General features: G+C 48.1%; 8 protein-coding genes across 8 annotated transcripts; 1 reads left to right on the top strand and 7 right to left on the bottom strand.

The window, feature by feature from the left end:
* Positions 1–163: 163 nt before the first annotated feature.
* FMAN_14837 (uncharacterized protein) lies at positions 164–5,130 on the bottom strand (the record flags this gene model as incomplete). The annotated part of the gene is made up of 5 exons (XM_041822859.1): positions 164–1,551; positions 1,606–2,936; positions 2,991–4,154; positions 4,204–4,345; positions 4,404–5,130. 5 exons carry the CDS (start codon positions 5,128–5,130, stop codon positions 164–166), a joined length of 4,752 nt encoding a protein of 1,583 aa, XP_041688497.1.
* A 398-nt stretch (positions 5,131–5,528) lies between these two features.
* Positions 5,529–6,708, bottom strand: FMAN_14838 (uncharacterized protein; the record flags this gene model as incomplete). The annotated part of the gene is made up of 2 exons (XM_041822858.1): positions 5,529–5,650; positions 5,706–6,708. 2 exons carry the CDS (start codon positions 6,706–6,708, stop codon positions 5,529–5,531), a joined length of 1,125 nt encoding a protein of 374 aa, XP_041688496.1.
* A 370-nt stretch (positions 6,709–7,078) lies between these two features.
* FMAN_14839 (uncharacterized protein) lies at positions 7,079–8,821 on the bottom strand (the record flags this gene model as incomplete). The annotated part of the gene is made up of 7 exons (XM_041822857.1): positions 7,079–7,270; positions 7,320–7,656; positions 7,706–7,978; positions 8,024–8,147; positions 8,196–8,428; positions 8,478–8,602; positions 8,651–8,821. 7 exons carry the CDS (start codon positions 8,819–8,821, stop codon positions 7,079–7,081), a joined length of 1,455 nt encoding a protein of 484 aa, XP_041688495.1.
* A 1,399-nt stretch (positions 8,822–10,220) lies between these two features.
* On the bottom strand, positions 10,221–10,619 carry FMAN_14840 (uncharacterized protein; the record flags this gene model as incomplete). The annotated part of the gene is made up of 2 exons (XM_041822855.1): positions 10,221–10,513; positions 10,559–10,619. The coding sequence occupies 2 exons, from the start codon at positions 10,617–10,619 to the stop codon at positions 10,221–10,223; spliced, it is 354 nt and encodes a 117-aa protein (XP_041688494.1).
* A 975-nt stretch (positions 10,620–11,594) lies between these two features.
* On the top strand, positions 11,595–12,329 carry FMAN_14841 (uncharacterized protein; the record flags this gene model as incomplete). The annotated part of the gene is made up of 1 exon (XM_041822854.1): positions 11,595–12,329. One exon carries the CDS (start codon positions 11,595–11,597, stop codon positions 12,327–12,329), a length of 735 nt encoding a protein of 244 aa, XP_041688493.1.
* Positions 12,330–12,485: 156 nt separating this feature from the next.
* On the bottom strand, positions 12,486–16,708 carry FMAN_14842 (uncharacterized protein; the record flags this gene model as incomplete). Its single annotated transcript, XM_041822853.1, has 9 exons — positions 12,486–12,873; positions 12,932–13,367; positions 13,434–14,097; positions 14,148–14,858; positions 14,913–15,263; positions 15,314–15,483; positions 15,531–15,951; positions 16,025–16,064; positions 16,125–16,708. The coding sequence occupies 9 exons, from the start codon at positions 16,706–16,708 to the stop codon at positions 12,486–12,488; spliced, it is 3,765 nt and encodes a 1,254-aa protein (XP_041688492.1).
* A 1,558-nt stretch (positions 16,709–18,266) lies between these two features.
* FMAN_14843 (uncharacterized protein) lies at positions 18,267–21,847 on the bottom strand (the record flags this gene model as incomplete). The annotated part of the gene is made up of 7 exons (XM_041822852.1): positions 18,267–19,715; positions 19,785–19,883; positions 19,939–20,605; positions 20,651–20,908; positions 21,056–21,512; positions 21,566–21,750; positions 21,801–21,847. 7 exons carry the CDS (start codon positions 21,845–21,847, stop codon positions 18,267–18,269), a joined length of 3,162 nt encoding a protein of 1,053 aa, XP_041688491.1.
* A 1,390-nt stretch (positions 21,848–23,237) lies between these two features.
* Positions 23,238–23,765, bottom strand: FMAN_14844 (uncharacterized protein; the record flags this gene model as incomplete). The annotated part of the gene is made up of 1 exon (XM_041822851.1): positions 23,238–23,765. The coding sequence occupies one exon, from the start codon at positions 23,763–23,765 to the stop codon at positions 23,238–23,240; it is 528 nt and encodes a 175-aa protein (XP_041688490.1).
* Between the last annotated feature and the right edge of the window lie 124 nt (positions 23,766–23,889).

Below are 23,889 nucleotides of genomic sequence, written 5' to 3'. Positions count from 1 at the left end.
TCAAGGCGACAAGGCCTGCGAAGTTGAAAAGGGTACAGTTGAGAAGATTGACCGAGAAACAACTATTGAGATACCTTGACTCTCCCAAACCACTTGAATAAGATCGTGTGCACAATCTGTTCTCTAGTAGCACAATAGGCACCCGAATAAACCTATTTAAACCTCATCTTTTGACCCAATCCCTAAATTTTGACCATCTCTTCTTCTTACCCTCACTTGTCGCGTTACTTGTACTATCCAAACTCTGCTGAGCACTCCCCGCGTCCTGGCTGGAATGGCCAACACTAGGGGCAGTAATGGATGTCGTTTGACTCACGACTGAGCCAGTTGCTGAAGCATCTTGAGTCTGCTCGCCGCTGGTTATCGATGCAGCACCATCGTCGTCTGCCTGTTTCGGTGCCAGCCTCTCTCCAGTTCTTAGTCCCAGAACAGTGTGACCAAAGATCACAGCCCCTTTAGGGTCAAGAGACCCTAACTGTACAGGCCTCAAGCCATGCGGTATAGTACGGGACCACCATCTTTTCGCAAGGAATTGGACAGGGTTGTGATTGCACTTTGCCTGAGCAGGGACATTACTACTACCTTGCTTCTGGAGGCACTTACAATCCAGAGATGCCTCTTTGGCCGCTACCCAAGTAATCTTCTTAGTCAGTTCACCTCCAATGAGGCCCGGCTCCATTCTAAGGAGGCGTTTCTCATGGAGCATCTGCATTGTTGATATGGATGCAGCAAGATAGTCTTTTCCTACTGAAACCGATCTCCAGCTTGGGCAGATCAAATCAGGCTCGTCGGCGCGTATAAGATCTCCAAATCCCCGCCCAAAAAGGGTGGTAATACCAATAGTCGGTATTAGGTCGATCCACCCGTGTCCCCATGAGTTGACATGCTGAATACGCGGGTAAATTGGAACTGAGGGATCAATGACATCCACGATGTCGAAACCGACAACATCGCGACGTGGGTCCAAGGTCTGTGAGATCTTGATACCATCTTGAGATGCCGTCTGGGCTTGTCGATCAACCAACACCTCTATCGAGTGAAGAATACTCTTTACCCGCTCTTCAAAGGTCGAATACTTGGTGACAGGTACACCATTCGGGCCCACGTGCTTATCAACAATGTAAACATTTAATTCCCTGTTTTCCCAACTCTTTAAAGTCTGGAGTGCCGCTTGGCGACTTCCAACGCCTGGCCAGTGGTCTCTCAGCTTGCTGGGATCATAGACCCAGTCGTAGGCTGATTCAGGGTCATTGATGTCTATGTGAAGTGAAATGCGGACGAGATGGAGCAGGGCAGAAGCACCGTCGACAAGCCATGCACGACGTTCTTCAACATCATAGAAAACTACTGGCTGCAGTTTGACCCAATTAAGTAGACTCGGGTAGTCTTTTTCTCTTTGTAGCCAAAAGGGTTTCTCCTTTTTGTTAACGTCGAGCATGAAACCAACAGTAACAGGGCTTCCGCCTTCTATGTATAGCTTGTCTACAACAATGGATGCTGATGTCTTCGGTAGACCGCCAGGCTTGATCTCGTGATTAGCAGCAGGATGTCCTATTCCAATGAGTCAGTATTCGGATATTTGGTGTATCGATAAACTCAGAATACGGTTTGGCTCACCACACAGATCTGTTGCTTTGGTACACCATCCAATAATGTGACGTTTGCCTTCAATGTGCCGAAGGGACATTTCTTCGGAAGATCTGATATCAATATGGTCAAGTCTCGGGTCCACGTATGAGATCCTCTCCTCAGGCTCTTCACTGATGAGGAGATGCCATACCACGACATCAGCAGTGACTTGTGTAGCGACCATCAACATATTGAATCCTTTTATTACCAGTCTCTTGTCCCACTGGACAACCTCAGAAGATCCCACTATAGACGCTGCATATTGCAAAGGCACCTCGAGGCCAGACTTCGGCACTGAACGTCGTAGTGTTGGGTAGCCACGTATAATGTTCAGAGAGCCAAATAACCGCTCCCAGCAGAAGCCTTGGCTTGGGTTATAAGCGGTTTCGGAGAGAGTGGAGAAAGAAAAGGAGCACTTTCCCTTGACAGCGTTGATGCTCCCACTGTTGTTCTTGGAGGCCGTGGCGGAGAAATCGGTGACATGTGGCATGATCGATCTAAAACTGGCGTACTTGTGTACTTGAAAGACCGAAGCAAACCAAGCAATCTGTTCACCTACCTCAGAAATAGCGTAGTAGCCGCCTCTGACCCGGATTTTGTATCGAACATCCCTGTTATGGCCTTGGTTCATGGTACCCTCCAGAAGACAAGTATTGGAAACCCTCCGGCGAGCGGTTTCAGGCCAAGTCGGCACTGTCAAAAACCTTTCTTGGTCTGATAATAGGTCTTGTAGCAGGGACAAAGTGGCACTGCCAGACTGGGGCCATGTTTGGCTTATATATTCTGCAACACTTGTGGCTTGCGCTTCGTCCCATTTGCCAGTCAAGCAACGGATGTTGGGCAAGGCTTTGTCAAAGGAGGAGAAAATCCCGGATCCCTCCATTAATCCAACAACATCCAATTTCACAGAGTAGCTCACTTCGAACTCGATGGATGCTTTCTTTCTGCTCATTTTGTGGTGCGGAATACATTCTTTCAACTTTTCTCTGATCGTGTTGCCAATCTTGTCCATCAGGCTAGGCTCTTCGCAAGATAGCCGACTCTGCTGGCTGATCTTTGTCAAAAGCCACCGGTAAGCCTCGGATCCCTGGATAAATTGTCTGTACTGGGGCATTTGTGAAAGTTCGCTGGGTTCTCCAGATTTGACGTCAACTATCCAGTCAACGATCATTTCTTCGGCCTTCTTGAAAGGGACTGTGGAAGTTTCTTCTTCATTTTCTGCCTCCGAGTCCCCGAGACTCTGGCCAGACACGCTTTCGGCTTCTTCAAGTGCGGGAACTTGAAAGTCTAGGAGGTCGATAATGTTCCTGCCAATAACATGAATCGTGAAATATTAATGTTCAAACCCAAATTATGCTCACCTCCTCTTTCTGTGGATTATGACAGAAGTCTCAAGTTGAAATGGGTTTGTTGACTCCTCATGCAGCTTCCACGCAAAGTCTCGGAGTGTTTGGTCGAGAAACACTCGCCCAACGGTTTGGAGAATTGTTCCGTCAGTCGCCGCTCTCACATCCTCAGCGAGCTGATCTATGAAGGCCTGGAAGTATACAAATTTAGGGTCATCAGAGAGCGTATCAAAGGAATACGTTGTAGCTGTATCGCATTCAGCGCGATCATTTCCAGACTCGCCAGGAGACCAATGGTTCTGTTCTTCTCTGTGATGACTTGATGATATACTTCCCTCTCCTTCCGCTTGGCACTCTGTTGTCTGCAGAGGGTCCGAGGCCTCATTTGAGTTTTGGGGCTTATGCGGTAGAGAAGTGGGAACGGTCGACGGACGTGTCTCATGACTCTGGACTGTGAGGTCAAAGGTCGATGAACATGGGCTATTGGCTATGTCCTCACTCTGCACACTACCATAAGTGTAAGGGCTCTGGGTGTTAATAAGACCGGGTTCGAGAGGGTAGCTATCGGATGGCCCCCCTTCTTTTATCGGACGGAGGTAGACATCTGGGAGGTCGTCCCCAGCCTGCTGATAATCAGAGAGACTCGAAGTTGCAAGATTAATATTTGGATGACCCGATAGCTGATCTTGCGCTACAGGCTCCCCGAAGGAGTTGTGAGAAGCGAGATCTGAGAACGACATTTGTGGCCAATGGACGGAGCCATCGGAAAATGAGACGCCAAACATCAATGTGAAGTCATTCTCGTAGACCTTCTCAACTCTAAGTACTGCTGATGTAAGGTCCGTAAGGTACCCCTGCTTCTGCGACTCGCAGATGACCTGGTATTCTCCATATATATCGAATGAAACCGTTGCTGGAACAGAAGAGGGTGGAAGTGGCATAGTAAGGCATTTCTTTAGTATTCGAACGGCCCCTCGGTGACTGTAATTTGGCGGCATGTAGAGCAGAGGAGCTCCCGTCCCACGAGCGAAGACTATGTCATAGCCTGACCCCTTTAAGTTGACCACGTACCCACTGTCAACAGTGACTTGGGCCGTGATAAAACGCTTTAGCAGCCATGATAGTGTATTTCCCACGGCATGGTCGTTGTCAAGAATCAGGATGCGGATACCGCTTTGACTATCCCAACAAATTAATTCTGTGCATCTAAGCACTGGGCTACCCTCACCTATGTGCTTGCGGGTCACTGGGACCTCTGTTTATATCGAATAGAGTTGCCAGCCCCCGTTGGTTTCTCTCATCAATCCTAAGTGCTGATACATTTCGTATCCGAAGATCCTCCCTTGGTTCCATTGGTAGATCAACACGATCTACTCGTTTGACTTTGGTTCAGTAATAGAATCTTGCGCTGGGTACTAATCATCTTACTGAGTTTGAAAAATCCATTCTCTATTCTCTGGCTGTTGAGGCTGCGGGGAGTTTGGTTGTGGTCTTCAAAGACTGAGGGGTCCTCCTCATCTACGCTTTGAGCAGAGTCGAAGGATGGGAACGATCTCAGTGACCCAGCCCCTGTCGGCCCTTCGGACGGAAAATGGGACTGTTCTTTGTCGTCTCTTGAGTCGTCGTGTTGATTAACTCCAAGTATATTAGTATTGATTTCAGCCTGAAACTCTGGGTCCAGTTGAGACCAATCGGCGGCATAAAATACCGACTTGTGCGGTGGAATCAACTCTTTGTACGTCCATGCTCGACTTACCCACCGACTCTTTCGTATCTCTGAAGATGATATCTCTTTATCATCATCTTTGATATTTGCATTGGGTATTTCGCTTAGATACAGCAGACAAACTCCTGCTTTTAAAAACATTGAGTAAAGGATTTTCATGGTCTCCTCCTTCTCAACCGCGTCTTCGCCATTGATACAGACATTGTCCACCCAGAGCCACTCGTAGCCCTGAGTGATGGCTGCATGACAGGCGCTGATGATCTTGGAATATCCAGGTTTTGAAGTGTGCTGACTTAGATCTTCAAAGTCTTTGAAGGTCAGCTCCTGTTCCGATGAATACCAGCAATGAGAGAGGATCGCATAGGGCGGGTATGCAGAAGCATCATCAAAACTATGCAGTTTCAAGGTCTTCACGTTGAGGAACCTCATCGCTGACTAAGGTGCTCACAGAAGTGTGGACAAGGGCGTAGAGATGGCTGTTGATGGCTCAGGCTGTAGCTTTGGTAGTTGTTTATGAGCGTGACAGTCGACTTCATCATCGACTCAGAGCTCGACGAAAAGGCAAACGAATACTGAATCAATAGAAAAGGTCATCTTTGCGACAATTAAGAAGCGGGGTAAGGCAGACATGCACATGCGCAGCCTGATTTTGCGAAATCTCGAAGTTGGTGGTTGGTTGGAATTTCAGCCGCACTTTGAGATTTCTGGGCATGGGCTGAAGCAGCCTGAAACGAGGCATTTTGGGAATTAACCAGACAAATCCACTGATAGCCGCAGTTTGACCAAAGTGTATTTATGAAATAAGATAGCTGACGACTCAAGTTACACTACTCCAGGCGCCCGACATACAGCCCGTGCATGAATCGACCATTGCCATATATCTCTTCCATTTGCGCATACCACTCATCATTGTCCGAATCTTGCTCAAAACCCGTAAATCCTGTATCCTCTGTACTCGGGTTAATCAAACATTGTACAATATGCTTCATCTGAATCGCTCTCACCGTCTGAGTCACTAACCAACTCGCAAGGGCTCTCGGTCTCTATTCTCTCTTGGTTGTCCGGAAGCGAGAGTTTGGGACGACCCAGGGCTTGCGGGTCTTGTGCTTCCTTGATTGCCCTTTCGCTGACAGATCCACCGTTTCTCTCGATTGAGATTAGAGGACGGAATGTGATGGAGACGATGTAGTAGTCGAGTTTGTGAGGTTCTGTTTCATCTCGAGTCCAGCGTTGACCGTGCCAAGTGCTTGAACCGCTCCAGCGACTTACTTTGCGGTTGGCATCTGATGTATCCGCGTAGAGAACAACACCGTCGGGTCTTTTGAAGAACCAGGCGTCGACCATCTGCTTGGCGATCTTGTCGACCTGACCCTTCTTACGCTCGAGGGACTCCAGTTCAATGCAGAATTGAGTCGTACTGGGAGTCAGCACTTGACAAACACCCTCGATCCAGTTTCCCTCAATGTGAAGGGGCTCATCCTCCTCCCAATACCACCAATCGGTGTGGCGGATGGTGAGCGTTATGGTGCGGGGAGCCAGATGGGGGATATGTAAGATGTCTTCCAAGCCGTGATCTTCAAGTCTGTACATCTGTGCAAAGACTCTTAGTCTCTCGATCTCAACATTGTCTGTGCCTAGAGATTTGGAGATCATTGATAGCATAAGGTCCAGACGTGGGGGAGCTTTGTCAGGAGGAGGAGCACGATCTTCACCCGTAGCCCATTCTGTGTGCTCTCGTAGGAGAAATGGCTTGAACCAAGTTTCGCGATAGATAGCGCGACATGTACGAAGAAGCCGGGTATCGGTTGATTGAGCTGCTAGATAGGAGGGGCGGGTGTAGCATGTGTTTTCCCTGAACTTTTTGGTTGGTGCTGGGTCCGGGTGATCCGTGAGGACATAGGAGAAGATGCTGTCTCTGACTTCTCCAGGGAGTTTAGAATAGAGAGGGCTTTCATCTTGGGGAATTGGGGTCTTGGAAAGGATATCTTGGCGAAGTAGGTTGGCCATCTTGGTCGATGGGGGAAGCCTAAGGATTGAAAGAGTAAGGCGGGCTTATCTCAAGCCAAGTTGGGTATTTAACGCATGCTCCAAGTTAGGCAACCGTGCGGGGCTGTGCTGGGCTACCCAGTCAGCCAAGATGATGATGCTATGTTGCCTAAGCCAATAGACATTTCTCGGCTGAGCCAACTGCGTCAGTGTGCTTACAACGAATGAGAAGTGTCTGCGGCTCAGCCTGCATGCTGCAAGTTGTAAAACTCCCCTCGGTCCACTCCACGTGGGCCAACATTCACGGTACCAAGAGCCGAGTCTTCGGAACATTATCTATTCAGAAATCGCCGAGATATATAGACCAAGTTATTCATTTCTCATTCCACATTTAGTATCCGTAAAGGTTGACCTGCTCAGAGGTAGAAGCGCGGATGCGGCGGTTCTCGCGGATCAAGAGGACGCGAATGGCCCAAGCGCATGCAATTGAGCACAGAGCAAAGCCAGCAGAGGCACCGAAACCAATTCCATATCGAGGAGAGTCACTCTTGGGCCAGAGGTAGGCACCATAGATGTAGCCGATCTATGTCAAAGTCAGTATGTGTGATGAACAAGAGAGCTGCGCATCTTACCTGTCCACCGACGTTGGTCATTGCCAGGACAACAGCCTTCTTCTCCTTGGTCTGTGATAGAGTTGAAGATGCCCAACCAATGATGACAGAGTTGACAGCATAAGCACCCATGGGGAAGATGAAGCAGGCGACATAGCGAGCAGCGGTGTTGAGAGTGCAGGCTGCCAGAACGAAACCAGCAACGGCAATCGATAGTCCAGCGGTGATGTGCCAGGTACGCTCATGCATGCGTCCAGAGTTCCAACCGAAGAGGATACCGGCCGCACCAGCGAAGATGAAGGGAGGGCAGGTCATGACGAGGGTAATGGTAGTGTTGAAGCCAAGAGTCTTGATGACGCTATGACACTGTTAGCTGTGAATATGCAAAGCGATCCAGGATCACTCACGTAGGGAAGAAGGAGTTGAAGGAGCATGCAGAAAGATGGAAGTTCTGCATGAGGCAGAAAAGCCATGTTCGCTTATCAGCGCAGGCCTGCTTCAAGCCCTCCCAGGCCGAACCGCCCTCCTCAGAGTCATAGGCCTTGTCCTTCTCCATGCGCTCGTGAGCAAGCTGCTTCTCGCGTTCGTTGAGCCAGCGGGTGGTAAGGGGAGTGTTGGGGAGCATGAAGAACCCGACGATGGCGACAAGAGCAGTAGCAGCACCCTCGATGATGAAGAGCCTATAACTGTTAGACGGGTCCGAAGATAGAGGCCGAGTAACTCACCATCGCCATCCTGCAAGACCGGCCTTTCCATCCAAACCTGCAAAGATACCAGCGGCAATGAGACCTGAGAAACCAGTGGCCAGAATCTGAGCACAGTAAAGTACGGCAATACGAGCAGCGACCTCTGGTTCATATTAGTATCTTGAATACTTCTCACAAGCGAGAAACTGACCTTTGCGGGTGTAGAAGATGGAGAGCATGTAAGTGGCACCAGGGTAGAAAGGAGCCTCAGTGATACCCAGGAAGAATCGACAAGCGACCAATCCGCCATAATTCTTAACAAGAGCAGTGCAAGCAGAGACAGCAGCCCAAACCAGCATCCAAGCACTCATGTAAATACCAGGCTTGACCTTGGTGATCAACATGTTGCTGGGGACCTGCATAAGAACGTAACCAACAAACAAGCTAAAATAATCAGCATTGCTTCAGAATTTCGGCATTCGCATCAACGTACATCGAAACGGTCGTGTTAAACTCGGTACCAGTCATGTTGAGATCCTCCTCCAAGTTATTCAATCGTGCTTGAGCAATGGCATTTCGATCGACGTAGTTGAGGAAGTACATAACACAAAGACATGGCTGGGAATGTCAGTCTGGTAGCCAAGCATTGGCGCGTTGATCACTCACCATGATCCAAAGATCAAGCTTCTTGACAAGGCGGATCTCTTCAGGGTCTGTCTTCTTGGCAGTACCCGTCCAATCTCGCTCCTCCACCTGCGAAGGCTTCTCATCCTCGAGAATGCTATTGACATGCGCAAACTCGGGCGCCTCGCGCTTCTGGTCAGTAGTGGTAGCCATTGTTCTTGATCTTGTTGTGTTGGTGAGTTTGGCGTGAAGAAGAAAATTTTCGTAGAGGTCCAGGCTCTCTATATTTATGGGTTCTGGCCGTTGATCTTCGTGGGGGGCGGGGAATAAACCTGGGGAAGTGGTGGTAAACCTGGGGTAAATGGCCTTCGGAGACAGAAGTAGAGGCCGGAGGAAGGAAAAGGTTACTTTCAAGGTTAATTTGGGAGGGGAGAGTGACGCTAATGACAACTGTGTAGTGTCTCATTTGACGCTGCATGGGGTTATGGCTGTGGAGATGGTGAGTGAGATTGGGGGAACCATTAGATTTGATGGGAGGACCGATGTGACTCTAGATCCAGTCAAGAATGAAGAGATGGTCATAGCGATTATTGAATGTCGATACGTGTATTCGACCTGAGAAAAGGGCAGTTATTAAGGTCTATGAGTGAGTGCATTTACTCTATTATCAATCTGGTCTTAATCCCATTGCTTTCATTACTGTCCGCTGTGCATGAACCCCAAACTTGCAGATCCGCGCTACGAGTCATTGTCTTTTACGCATAAAGTATGCTTAATCCAGCCCTGGATCATCATCCCAATGACACCACCATTACTTCCAACATCCGAGGACAAACCGCATCGGCGCTACAAAACGGCAACTTTCCGTGACAGATCTAACTCAAGATGAGATAAGAGACAAACAGCTTTTACGGAGTCTACTTTTTGTGCCGGGCAATTGCTCTCATCGCAATGCTATCACGCAAAATGGTTCGGAGACTGATGAAGCTCCGATGGTTCACGTGTCGCGCTACGTGCCGGAAAAGGGTCGAGACTCCAAGAGATAAAACGCCAGGCTTGGCTAGATCTCTTGGGGTTGTTTATCTGGAGATTTCTTGGCTGCAGGCAAATGGCGGGGCTCTGAGGTAGATTGGATGATATTTATAAGCGGCGTTTTGTTTTTTGAAGCCGATGGTTGAGTGATGTTGAGTGATGAATGCATGGGTTTGTTTGTTGAGGCTGCTCCACGATGTTAGCACTCAATCTCTGTGCCTTGTGAAAACACAATTGATCACCTGGTACAAGTTTTGCGCCGCCAGTCTTCTCACATGTTAAATGCCTACCCTAATCAAAGAATAGTGAAATGTCTGTTATCTTCTAATTTTCTGTCAGAACGGGCGGTCTTGGAGTTGTAGTCAGAGCAAAGCTTGGCAAACACCCGTCACGGCATCATGATCCGACCTGGCGAGACCGGAAAAGGAGTACCGAAAATGCTAACAGACTCAACAGAACCTGGGCTAACTCTTGTGATATAAAGAATGGAGATTTCATCTAATGTCTATCTGCAATTAATGAAGGAACACACGTGATATTACAGAGTTAAGTACAGGTGAAAGATGGTTTCGTAGGCTCTTCAGTGGCAGGCTTTTCCGTATTTGCGTAACCTCGCGTAATTGTACGGCAAAGGCGCCAGGAAGCCCGCTGCAATTGACACCAGAGCAGCCAGCCAGAATGATGGATCATCAAGAGCAACTTGCCCTCCCGTTAAATAGTAGTCCACTGCATTTTCGGCTGCTTCCATGGTCAACATAGAGATGAGACTCATGCCGACAGCTGTCCTCATGGCCGTAAGCCAAGACAATCCATCACGGCCGATGCGCAGCATTACCGTCTCGAGAAGAATGGACGTTGAAACACCAGAAGCCACTGCTCTATTAGTTTTGCTTCCGTCGAAGTTGATTGGCCACTAACTTGAGATTGGCATCACTATTCCCATACTGAGCCCGGGATAGTAGGCCTGGAGAAACCACATGGCTGCAAAGTCACCAACTGTACAGCCGATGAGGCATCGCGTAGTGTTGACAGAAGCCCTCTTCCAAGCTGACTTCAAGGACCAAAAGTCGCGAGAGGTTATAGATGGTGGAGTCGATGGTTGTGAGGCCTTCTTTTTGCTACAGCATTGGCTGCTCGTTCGATGCTTTTGGAGGCTGATACTGATTGAGGGGGCGTTGATCGCAGTGGCGTGACGCGATTGCGGGATCGCGAAGGAGCCCGCACGGCGCGCGCAAAGTCGACTGCTACCCAGAAGTCCATTCATGTCTTATCTGCTAAGCCTGCGACGGACGATGCACCGAGAAGAAGGAAGAATTGTTCTTGATCTGACGCGATTGTTGTTTTACTCGCCACCGCGAAATTGGCTCAGTCCCACTTAAAATGCTCACTCTCCAACAAGACTCATCGCCGCTTCACACATACTATCACTCAATAAATCCCAAGATAATGAGAAAATGGCCCGGTAACCATGCTTTGTAGCAAATCACAAACTGGTAGAACAGCAACCGGAGTCATTGCTTCAGGGAGACCCTTAATGGAGTTCATCATCGAGATGCTAGCAAGCATGACAGAGGTTTTCCTGTGCGCAAAAGATCATCCGAATTCTGGCCTCAATAACCTACAGCTCGGGCTATATCCACGCCAATTTCCTACTTATCATTATCATATAAAACCATCATGTACACAAAGCCAAGGCCTCAGCTGAAAAGCATCAGGCCCCAAAACCTCCTAGGCGGAGCCGATACCGGAACAAACACAGCTACAGGCTTGATTTGTCATCGGATCAAGCTTCAACTTTGTCACGATCATGCATTTACTCCCTGGACTGTAGTACTTTCACCGCTGATTTGTAATGTGTGCGAGTCTTATTACACTGGTCCTTCGCTTGAATTTCCTCTACGTTGAAGTACCTCCCATGACAACGAACGCCGTCTAAGATTCGAGATTCACAAACATGGAGGGTAGAAAGATCGTGATTTCGGGTGCAGGCCGCGGCCTTGGTCGTGCTTTGGCTATCGTCGCTGCTTCTCAGGGAGCCACCCCGATATTGCTGGGAAGATCCCAAAGCGCGTTGAAAGAAGTCAGCGAGACAATCAAGAGCGACAGTGGTGCGACAGCATATCCCATCATCTGCGACCTTTCAGACCCTACTTCCGTAGCCACAGCGACGAAGGAGATAGTCGAATTGCATCCTGATATCGATATCTTGGTCAATAACGGAGCCCATTTCACCGAGGGCAGCTTCGAAAAGCAAACGGATGATCAGATCCTGTCGGTCGTGAACTCCGCAGTCACTGGTACCATGATCTTGACACGACAGCTTTTGCCATTACTGAAACAACGGCCACGTGCAGACATTCATAACGTCGTGTCCATGTCTGGTCTCCAGTACGCAAGGCTCACCGGTGCTTCACTTCCTTTCAGAGCGGCAAAGGCTGCTCAAGACGGCTTTACCCAGGGCTTAGTGGAGGAACTTAAAGGTACATTTGTCCGCGTCACTTCAGTCTATCCCGGGTTGATTGAAGATGTATCGCCTACAAGCGCCGACTGGCAACAGCAGCGTGGTTCTGATGAGGGCATAACAAACAAGAACGTTGTTGACACAATAATCTTCGCACTCTCTGCTCCCCCGAACTTGTCATTACGTTCAATTGTTATCGAGGGAACCCGGTCCGACTTTTTACTGTAGCCTTGAGATTTTAGTCATTGAGCTACACAAGCTTCGATCATCGACTAGAGTTCCCACGCCAGGGCTTCAAACAAGTTATTTTTTTGACCCTCAACACTTTCATTTGGCCTCAATTCATGGCAATCTTCGTTTCCCTAGCTAAGCCGTTGTATATTGCTACACCTGTGACTCGTTAATGGTCTGTCTTGCATCTACTTTTCGCTGTCTCCAGCGTCTAACCCTGAGCCTCTCAACTCCACTTCCCCACAGTCTTGACCGTTTTGGTGATGCGGATGGACTGATGGGAATGCCAGTCTGGGCATTTGATTCCTCTGTAAGAGTGGTGACATCTTGATCCATGATCAAGTGGAGCTGGCAAGGCTCATGTGATTTGAACACCCTATCCCGGAACTCCAAGACTGTATCCCATTTGTATCCATAGACCAAAGCAAGAGTGATAACTGTGACAGTTAACGGAACCGCCGACGACCAAAACAATCTTTGATCCCAACCTATATCTCTGACATCGGTTGTATTCATGCCAAAGAAACTTGTGACAAAAGACCTGTCATGTTGTGAGCTTTCGTACAACTTAGTACGAGCCCTAAGTTTGTTGTACTTACAGTGGAAGAAAGAACAGGGTCACGAAAGTGAAGACACGAATGGCTTTTCCATGCCCTTCGTCAAGTACCTCTAGCACTTGCTTCATCTTGTATTTCGTTACTTGCGCAATGCCTAATAGTGTCTCTAAGGACCTGATATTCTCCGAGAGTTTCTGGAGATGTCGTTCGAGGTGCTCGCGTTCCAATATGTGCCTCCTGCTTCGGTTCCTGAGATATTCATCATCTGTCGTCTCATGCCGGAAGAAATCAGGATTCAGGATCTTTTTGAATGCTTTGACCATACGCATCTGTATTTCGATAACTGCATGCAAAGCGTCTGTTTCTTCTTCAAGAGCTGAGATTTCCAAGAAGCGTCGCCTTCTTGGGTCTCGCACAGCGATATACTGAAGGCTGGATGAAACTCGACGATAATACTGGATGATATCCAGCGTTTGCCCTGTTCGACGCAATATAGTGTGATTTTACAAATTGCTGATAAGATTTACCAGTAGGAACTCGGGGCCTATGTCACATACTATCAGCTGGTCTTTGTCGCCTCTAGGTGTCCCCGACATCATGATGTCGCGTGTTGCAAGGTCCAACTGTTCGTATATCTTTTGGTTGATTTCCTTGATCTTAACACGAATAGCTGATACTTCCTTATCAGCCGAATTCTGCATGCCTGTTTCGAAGTTCCGCAACCTTGATTGGTTTATCAATGAGGCTTCTTCAGCTGCAAGAAGGAACTTGCAAATGATGTATTCGAAACAATGTATAAGGCTGACCTCAACTTGCGTTTCTTCCCCCGTCATCGAAGCATGTACATCTTGAGCTTTATCTCGTATTTTCAACAGGTCGCCATAAAAATGATGGTCAGGATCATACGGATATGGCTCTGGTTCGGGCTCCCAATGCTTCAAACATACCCAGCTTGAGCAAGGATCATCTAAGATAGTCGTGATTCTCTTGCTTTGATAGCACGTGATGTGCCGCTCGTGTAAATGGTACACTGCATCCTTAATGGATGAGTATACTGTGCCATTGTTACACTCGTTGCATTGACTGGACGGCAAATGATTCAACACCATGTCCAGCTCTCCCTGGCGAACGAAAGGAAGCAATGACGAGATAACATAGTTACATTTCGGCCCAGATATTCGAGGCAATATGGTGGACAGATAAGTCTGCTGCAAAGGATGTCAGCTTGAGCTGTGATATGGTTTTGGGGAGACAGAACGCGTATGATCGAGTCTAGTGCACCCCAATACCTCTCGGGTACCGTATGTGCCGCTGTATTTGATAGCGGAAGGAAAAGGGAAAAGAGGTCTTCTGACAATCTAAAGATAGACTGGATATTTGATATAGCGGAGGGCCTGTATATTTCGTAAAGTCCATTATCGGCCAGTTCAATCGCTAGTGGCGACATTTCTTTGTCGGTAATAGAGCAGAGTATTTGGCATCTATCGTAAACAGAATCCCTGGTGTAAGCTGTTGTCTTTGTGAGAAGTAACTCGAATGGGCTCTTGAGAATAGCCTGTTGTATTTTATCCATTAATTTATGAGATAGCACGCTACCATCGCTCACCAAGCCGCTGTTGGTATCCTGACCCTCAGAATTGCTTAGGAACCAGTGAGATGGTCCTCTCAAGGGCGAGTCCAGCACGCGTTGTTTGGCTAATAGCGTTCTAATGTTGTCATGCTTGCTCAAGTTGATACGTTCGTGTGTACTGGTAGAAACATCAGGGAAACTCTGTGTTGTCTCTGTCTCTTCCAGATATTGAGGTGAAACGGATGATGCATTGTCATATGAACGATACGATCGAATCATAAATGGCATCCCCATATAGTAGACAGCGATACTGTCAGGTTCTGAATCTAAACAATATTTCGATGAGTCTTGATCGACTTTGTCAGGCGTATCCACAGGCTGTTGGGTGAACGAGGGCCACTGAGTTAATCATATGCTGTTCGTTATTGCTGAGGATCGGTTAATTGAACTTACCACTTCGGCTTCAAGGTTCGAAATACTGAAGGAGAATTCGTTTGGGCGCGATAGCTCGTTCTTATATATTCGAGTATGAGATGGCTCTAGAGAAGTTGCTTGATGACTGGACACGTCTGTGCTTATTTCATTAAACTCGGCAGAACCTGTGGATGAATTTTTTGTATGTTCTGCTTGAAATAATGAAGGACTCTTTTTCAACTGGAAAGCATGCCGCTCTACTTCTCCCGACCTTAGGTAATCGTGCCAAACTGAATGGTTGACGAGGCGCTCGTGTTCATCAACCAATACATACGAACCAAGACTTAGTCTATCGTTACGGGGAAGGCCAAAAGCCTGACGCACAAAGCTCTATTAGACGTTAGAAAGATGTAGAATATTTGAGATATGATACCAAAGACCTCATGGCTGCATTCCTTCTCAATAACTAGGTCGCTGCGACGAGTTCCACTCTCATCTATTATCTGAATGGTGTAAAGCCCGCACGAGTTAATTTCATTTTCCCGGCTTATGGCAATATCACTTGATACCATGTGCTGCCAGGGCATCCGAGAGATGCTTATCAAGATATCTACTAGCTTGTTATTCAGTACTGTAGCCTATTGGCAAGATACATACCGGAACCTATCAAAAGGAAGCTGGCTTCAGGTACTTCTAGCATGTCTGAAACGCTATGCTTGAAACCATTCGCAGTTGATTCCCCCGACCACGGCTGCTGGAAGGAGCCGGATTCGCTACCATAGAGAAACTCAATGAGAGTTCTTTTCCGGGGTTCTACTGAGACAGGGGCTGCTGTTGGCTTTTGCGCCATAAGAAGATGGGGCGTCGAGGCAAATATCACAGGCTGAGTATCCCGGGTATCAGTACTCGTACATGCTGAATGTACTCGGTGGCGCCCAACATATCGTATGACAGTTCCTGTGTCAATTTGTGATCTCGAGGCATCTGTTTTAGAGCATTGCTGGCTCGCTTCTAAGAGGACCTTTAGAGCAACTGATCTGAGAGAATTCGAGATGAAAGGGCACTCGGTGACAAGATTCTGAAATGATAGCGCAGTCGGATCAGAGGATAAAATCTTTCGAGAAAGCCAGAAACAAAAGTAGGCAACTCACCTCGAGCATACGAAAGTTTGATGAAATGCTTTCCAGATGCCTTATAAAGCGTGATGTCAGTTCTGAAGGCGAACCTATTCAAGATTCGGGACGTACATACATCCATCGGAATTTCACATCTCGTTTCGGTCTACCACGATAACCTAGGGAGTTGAGTGTAAAGCTGTGCGACCTCGCATAATCTTGATAATATTCAGCATACCCGATGTCGAAAAGATCCGCACGTGTCGCTTGACCTTCGAGCCGTAAGGTAGGATTGAACCAAGCCCTGTATGCCTCTGATGACCCTCGAGTTGAATAAATGACATGCGTTTGCTTTTCGTGAAGATTCATACTATGAACGTCAGATATCAGAACTTGATTAACCCAAGATCTCATGAACGAGTCCCTAGCACCACCTCTGCTGAAGTGGTCTCCATTGAAACTATTCGGTATCGGCATTGCATGCCCGAGGAAATCGGGAACTGGCCCTTGCTCTTCAACGTCAATGAGAATCCTGTCAGAGTGATGCCGATTGGAACTTTGTGTCGAACTTTCCGATTCATGAGGTTCTTGGCTCTCAGTAGACAAGGCCTTGACTTCTGCTAGCGAAAGGGACTCGGGATAATCGCATGCCCTTATTGCTCGCTTTGATCCCAGAGTGTCGGGAGCCTTAGTGGCTCCATTTCTGTAGCGTTGAGGCATGGATTTATCACTTGTCCGGGGTACCAACAAGCCTCTAGACAAGATGGTAGGGGAGCGGAATCACTCTGTGGTGTGATTTTGAAATCAGAGCTAGATGTGTAGGAATATGCTGCTGTCGAACAAGACCTAATGATTTTAATAGCGATATTATAATAAACAGATCGCTCCTTGATACCCGAAACTCTATGGTCAGTAAGGCTTATGGATAAATATCCTGAGATGAAAATTCGGGGTTACGTGGCACGACAGAAGCAATCCAGCACAGCGCATCTTGCACAACCTTCCAAAGACATAAGTGCGTGCCAAGCGGCCGAGGAAGGAACCCTTTTCAAAGTTCCACTGAGTGATGTTCTAATTCAGATACCGTTGCGAAACCGCATGACGCAGTTAGGAATACAGTTACTTAGTTCAGTGCTCCATGTATTTCGTACCAAACTTGTGTCTGTTTTGGAATACCATGATTGTACGACTAAAAATGACTCTCTAGCGATACCTGACTGTTGAGACTGGGGGGGGGGGGGGGGGGGGGGGGGGTACATATCTGCAATCGATAGTAATAGCTTATATTTATGATAGTAGGTGACAATCCCCTTTCAAATGCCGACTGTATTGCGATGTTCTCTCGCCCTTATGACAAGGTTTTATATTTATTCTAAAATGTGATAGAAATTCTTACTTTAATCTTCTTTTGGATCATTGAACGGGTGCAGGTAGAGCAGTATGCTGATGGTATCTATGAAACAAAGGGACTCGGTATCACCGGTAGGGCTTACCGTCGAGGACGAGATGAGACGAGGAATCTGAGGGCTTGTACCTAGTGTACACAAGGCCTCCTACGAGTAGCGGTCTAAGTAATTATACCAGGGGAACAGCGGACAGAGGGCTCTAGCCACCTCCATCTGCTGTTCAATGTTCTGCAGCTTGATCGCCCTGACTCATTGCAGTTGATACTTGTGGCTGAGAGCATAAATCAGCAGAGGGAACTTAGGATACCTGCAATAGTCGAATTCTAAGGATATGATGTCCAAGAGACCATAACGTCAATTAGACCGTCATTCTAGAATTCTATCTGTAGCTAGCCCTGGTGTTGTCAGACAAAATACGAATAGAAGTAGGGCCGAAAGGCTCCCGCGCAGCCTGGAGATTGTACGCCAGACACTTGATTCGTCCAAGCCAAACCCTCGGCTCCTGAAACACAACGACATAAAGAAGATTTGGAGATTTTCCATTTCCTAATAGCTCAGCCTGCATTATGCAGAAAGGTGGTCACGGTCAGGTGAATTGGATGTCAGCCAAAGAACGACAAGTGTAAAGCCGAAACGGATGCTGGCAGGACATTGTACAATCACAAGCACAAAGGCTGCTCCGAAATGTAACTTTACACTGTGAGGAAGTTCCAAGTATATTTGGTACATACTCGGACTACTCAGCCCAGGAAGATATCCTTCTATTGACATCTTTCGAAGTCACCAAGGAACAAATTGCCTACCTTACAACAGCCAGAGGCTCCATTACCCTTTCACTCAGTATGCACGGCCGTAGAATCTTTCAGCCTCGGTCATTGCTTGCTCAGCTTCGTGGAAAACACCACGACTCGACCCTCATCAAAGAGTGTCGCATCAATCCTCTGCAACGCATTGAGCTCTTGCCCAGGTTTGTTGATCTTGAAGAGCTTCCCATTACGGTCCTCTCCGATTACCCCACTCGTACAAATGTCCCCTAAAATGACCAATCCGCTCTTGTGGCGGGTGAGCATGGTGATGAGCAAATGCTCATTCGCTGTGATGTCAGGTCCTGTGTCACGCGTGGTGGACATCACCACGACAACGACATCGGCCTCTCTTCCACGATAGCTTTCGATGGTGGCGGCTTCCGGCATATTCTTCAAAAGTTCGAACCTCTTTTGGTTGCGCTTGCGCTCGATGAGTGCAGCATTGGCGTACCAGGGTGTGAGAATGACGATTTGTGCTGGATCAATGGCCGAGTGGGTGACTAACCCAGCAATAAAGCTCAAGACGGCACTGTCCTGTTCCTGACAGGCCTGCGAGCCGTCAACATCCTTGTAAACTGTTGAGTTCTGTCGATGAATGAACAATGGCTGGTGTAGAATGCCGCCTGGCGGTTTGCGCAACGTTGGGTATTTCATGCGCACACAAGCCTCAAGCTCTCGTCCAACATCGGGTTGTTGCTCTGCCATATTGTGGTCGGGTTGGTGGTACCGAAGTGGGACATGGGGGTAAAATACTTGGGCAGCCAAGTCGTACATGCCCTTGGCCACACGAAACTGTGTATCGAGACGCAAGACTGGGAGGCCAGATGCTTGCAGGAATTCTAGGCCAGAAAGTTGGCCATCCCCGGCAAAGCGATTGTAATAGTTTTCCGAGTCTGGTTCTTTCTCACCAGTAGTCTGAACTGCTGGCTGTTCCGATCTTGTATCTCCAATGAGAAAACATGGAAGCAGCGTGTTCCCCCAGACACGGTAGAGATCAGGTCTGTCCATCATTCCTGCTTGATCAACTACAACTCCTTGTACCGATCTCCTCTTCCATACCACATATGGTTCTCCTCGAAATGCTGATCCGAGCTCTGGTGCACATATTGGTGTAACGCAAAGCATGTCCGCTTTTTCAAGTAACTTCTCCATGAGATCATTGAAATGACCGTCCAGATATTCCGAGATAAGTTGAGGAAAACCATCTCGTATGGGCACGAGTTGTTCATCTTCGTCGATGTCTTGCTGCAACTTATGTAATGTTAAGCTATCATCAGGTCCAAGACTCCGATCAACAACGGGCGATCTGAAAAGAAGCAGAAGCCAGTAGGCAGCAGACAAATGCAACTTCCAATTGACATCCCCATTGGGCTCTCCTGGGAGTTTCCAGTCATCTAGGACTTCTTTTCCGAGTTCAGGTTTCGTTAAAAGCATGTAAAAGGCGTTCTTCTCTTCGTGGTAAGAGTACAGTCGAATGACCAGCTTGCGACGATACCGGCTTGAGTCGTCCAGAGGCTTTCCCACGTTCAGTGTTTCTGTGATATCCCAACTTTATTTGCCGAGATGATATGCGAAGTTGTCTACGGCTGTATCCGTTGGCGCTGAGCAGAGAATTTTGCCGACCTTTGCCTGTAAGGCCAGCGTTGCAGTAGCACCCAGTGCTGTCTTTCCAGATCCTGGAGGCTAATGCCGCTCACAGTCAGTATTTGCCATGGCATGGGGGGACATTGGTACGTACACCTGTAATCATACCAATGCCCAGTGTTCTATTACTCAGATAGGATCTGAAGCGGGCACGATCTTTGGGCAGAACCATTCCAATAATGGCGTCAACGTAGGCCTGATCATCAATGTCGAGAAGGTTAATCGTTGGGAGTGGCCTCCATTTGCTGTTGCCATCGGTCTTCGTCATCCAGTCATAAAATCCAGCGCCACGTAAAACAGATCGATGCAGACCCATTTTGTCATTGATTTCATCAAAGAGTAGCTGCTGTTCTTGAGTCATGTCGTCAGGCAGGGCTTCTGTTTGAGTATCAGTTCGAGAAGTCCTCTCTGTTGTTAGCCATTGCGCAGTGGGATTGAATGCGCGTGCTTGAGGATGAAAGGAAATAACAGCCTTAATTCGGCGCTGAGATCGGTTGGATTTATTATTGAACATCAAAGACACGTAGTTCCAACTGTTATTCTCTTTCAATAGTGCCTCACTCGCACTCTGGCGGTCGGCAAACATTTTGAACTTGTCGAGGTCCTGGTCAATGCTGCTGTTGATGCGGTAGCTTCCCCATATCTCATCATCGTAGGTCCTCATCTGCACTTTTCGCCTAACGACCAAGATCAGATCGGTAGCGCTTTTTCGGTGTCGGGCATAGCGATCAAGTCGTCCTAAAGGCGCAATGCGACAGAACCTGTGAGTATCAGCAAATATGCACTTACAGTTACCTCAAACGTACCATTCTTCCGGGATGGACTCCTGACTTTGTCGCGAGGTGAATACTTCTAGCCTAAAGGTTCTTTGTTTGATGAGAAGCCTCCAGGACGGGCCAATTGCCTTCAAGAGTGGCTCAGAAAAAGGAATTACAAGGTGAAGACCATCCTCGACGCCAGTATCGGGCACCTTACAGCGGAAGAAGTAGCCTGGCATTCGGGTATGTTTCACTGAGAGGTTGTCATCCCAGTCATGGATCGTTCCCTCGTGATTCCATTTCGAACTTGGGTGCCCTACTCACTCTACTGCCTGGTGTAGCCATAGTGCATCCTGTACGATAGACTGGCTGATAGCTGTTAAGTGCGAAACATCTGTGGGGTGACTGCACTATGTCAGTACGGCTCACATCCATTACGATGGCTTCATTCACCTGTAAAGTGGCGCGAACTGCTGGCCCTTGTCTTCTCGGAGCTCTTTCTCAAAACGAGTAAAATCCCAAGAAGAGTCTTCACTGTAAGGGTATCGGAAAGTCGACAAGTTTTGAGTAGTGCCGAGGATCTTCACAAGACTGCTTTTTGAGGGCAGGATGAGGTATAGAGTTTGCTGCTGGAGAATGTCCAGAAGATGGTATGTTCCGGCGATGGGGACGTCTCCGTTTATCCAGCTTTCAACCTGGTGGTCTTCTTGGTTCGCGAAAGGGATACCGAAGCCTTCGATTGTAGCTCGACTCTCATCAAAATGTATCTTTACGTAGCTGAGGTGCTCGTTCGTGATCGTACTCGGAGACTGTCCTTGCTGGACTTCGTAGGAGAAGTTACGAGGAAACTTGATTCGGATCTGGTGGTAATCGCAAAGCTTTGACCTGTCTTGTGAACCATGTTCTGGGGCTTGGTGAAATGAGAGTTAGCTCCGCCGCGGCAGCTCTGCAAATGATGCTCACCTCGATACCGCACGCCAAAGCCGGCCGCCTCGTTCGCTTTCTGATCTTTTCCCAAGGGAAAGTCGAGTGTGAGGCCAATCCATGTGTCACAATCCCACGCTTGCACTGAGCGGAGCTGAGCCTTTATCTTGGTGCGAAGGCCAATTTTGTCGCCGCTGGCGATGAGCGGACCGTGATGGCCAAAGCTAACGCGAGATCAGCAACAAACACAGCAAGGAGTAGAACGATGACTGACAATACAGCGCAGTCTTCTGTGACTGTTGCTGGATTCCTTGATGCCATAATCGACGTCGGCTGCGGCTGCGGCCTGCAGTCGAATGGTGCACAGCCTTGGTTCTCTCAAAGTTCAACTCGGCGTGTGGATGTTGATGGGGTCAAAATTGGCGGGGTCAGCGGCGATGCGCTGCTGGGGGTGCTTTAGGCGATTCGGTGTAACCCCAAGACGCGACTCTGTGCTTCCGTCTCGCCAGCGCGTGTTTGCAAAGGAAGTTGGATTGAGGCTGAACAGAGAAAGTGCAGCGCCTGTGCAGCGCAGTACAGTGCAGCCCCCACTGAAATCGCCAAATGAGAGACTGCCCGGCAATCGCGCAGTCAACTTCATCTCAATGAATCCAGTGCACGAAAAATGAAGCTTCACATATCTTTGGGTAACATTTAGCTGTCGTTTTCTGGTTTGGCTCACTGTGCGTAGCAGCCAAATGTCTTTTATCCAGCGTTCAGTTCCTTGTTGGTACTCGGCAAAGGCATCGCTGTCGCTGACTTCTCTGCCATCGCGTCCGCACGAGATAAGCCTCGCGATACAAGTATCAGCTTTCAAAACTATCAACGCAAAGCAATACTCTCAAGATCACACTTCAGAAAGAAAATATAACTCTCTGTTTTCCAATTTACAGCCACGGTGATCCTTTTTCTATATCACTAGTTAACAAACACTGGTTTCTGAAATCTCATCCATATCTGCGTATCAATCCACCTTATATGCACCACGAGACAGGTACAAGCCAGTAGAGGGGCGTAACGCTCGTGGGCAACCCCTTGGCCTAATTTGGTCTTGATCCATCTCAATTTCGGCTGAGGTCTTGAATCCGAGACCGTTCTCTATCCGCCTGTCGAAGGGAGGACGTTTTCTTGAGCATGCGAGTGACAGTTTCGGACGTCCGACAGTCGCCCGAAAGCCCTTCGACAGGTTCGACAGAGGTGCCGGCGATTTTTCATCTATTAGAAAAAGGAAAACCCTCAAAAGTTTCCATCGAGCCAGGGAAGATCAATGTATGTCAGGCTTCACAAACGAGCAAGCTATCAACGCCACATACGAGGGCGAGAAGTTGGACATCCGAAGGAGACCAAGTGACCGTGGATAACAATGGATCTTAATATATTAAGGGATATGAGAGACCCGTGGCCCTTTACGCATTGTTCAGAAGAAGTTCCGCGCCTACCAACTCCTGGTACTGTGGGATAACGCCAAAGTTATGAACCGGAGACTTGTCGTCGACCTACCGCCCATCCGAACACACCATAAATTTCCTTAGGACGATGTGAGCAATTATTCTGCGTTGGGCGTGCTTTTTAGATGTATGATTCAGAGTTGATACGGCTGGGAGTTTATAATCACCACGAGAGCTTAGCTCCCTCTCTTACTACATCGTCATACAAATTCCTAATGTGTCTTTCACTTTGTACTCATTGCCTCCGGTCCGAGGTCATGATCTGACATCAAACAAACTGCTCTCTTCTCAAGAATGCCCGCTTCAACCTTTTTCATCCTCGCTTCATACCATTTCCTATAGTCTTCCTGCCCGTTCTTTGCCTCCTCGCGATGTTTTTCCTCAAGTGGGGGAGGCAAGGTTCCTGGCAAAGGCTTGTACCACTGTTCTTTCGGCGTCTTTGTCCCATCGACTCCGCGGAATACCTTGACGGCTTCCTCGCTGTATGGCAAGCGATCAAGCATAGCCTTGATGAGAGGTGGTGGGAAAGGAACTGCATCGACAACATCGCGATCAGCAGTGAGGGATCGGTGGATTCCGTCTCGGCCGAGATGGCTTATGCCCATGCCCGTTGGGTCATGCTTCATGGTGGCCAAGATATCTTCGAGTTCTTTTTGGGCGGGATCCAGGTCTTCATATTCCACGCGCCTGCTCCCAAGTGGAAAGGTACACTCAGTTATTTTGTTGTCGTTTTCGTCAGCTTGTTCAGTCATGATGGTGATAAACGGAAAGGCAATAGGTTCGATATCAGTTGTTGGCATTACAATTCAACTTCAGACTGCTTTTATACAAGATCTGTTGGACGCGTCGTCGTAAGAGCGCTTATTCTTTGACCAA

This window comes from Fusarium mangiferae (assembly GCF_900044065.1).
Source record: "Fusarium mangiferae strain MRC7560 genome assembly, contig: FMAN_scaffold014, whole genome shotgun sequence".
NCBI classification, from domain to species: Eukaryota; Fungi; Ascomycota; class Sordariomycetes; order Hypocreales; family Nectriaceae; genus Fusarium; species Fusarium mangiferae.
The sequence above is the reverse complement of the archived record's forward strand: the minus strand, read 5'-3'. Positions and strand labels throughout refer to the sequence as shown.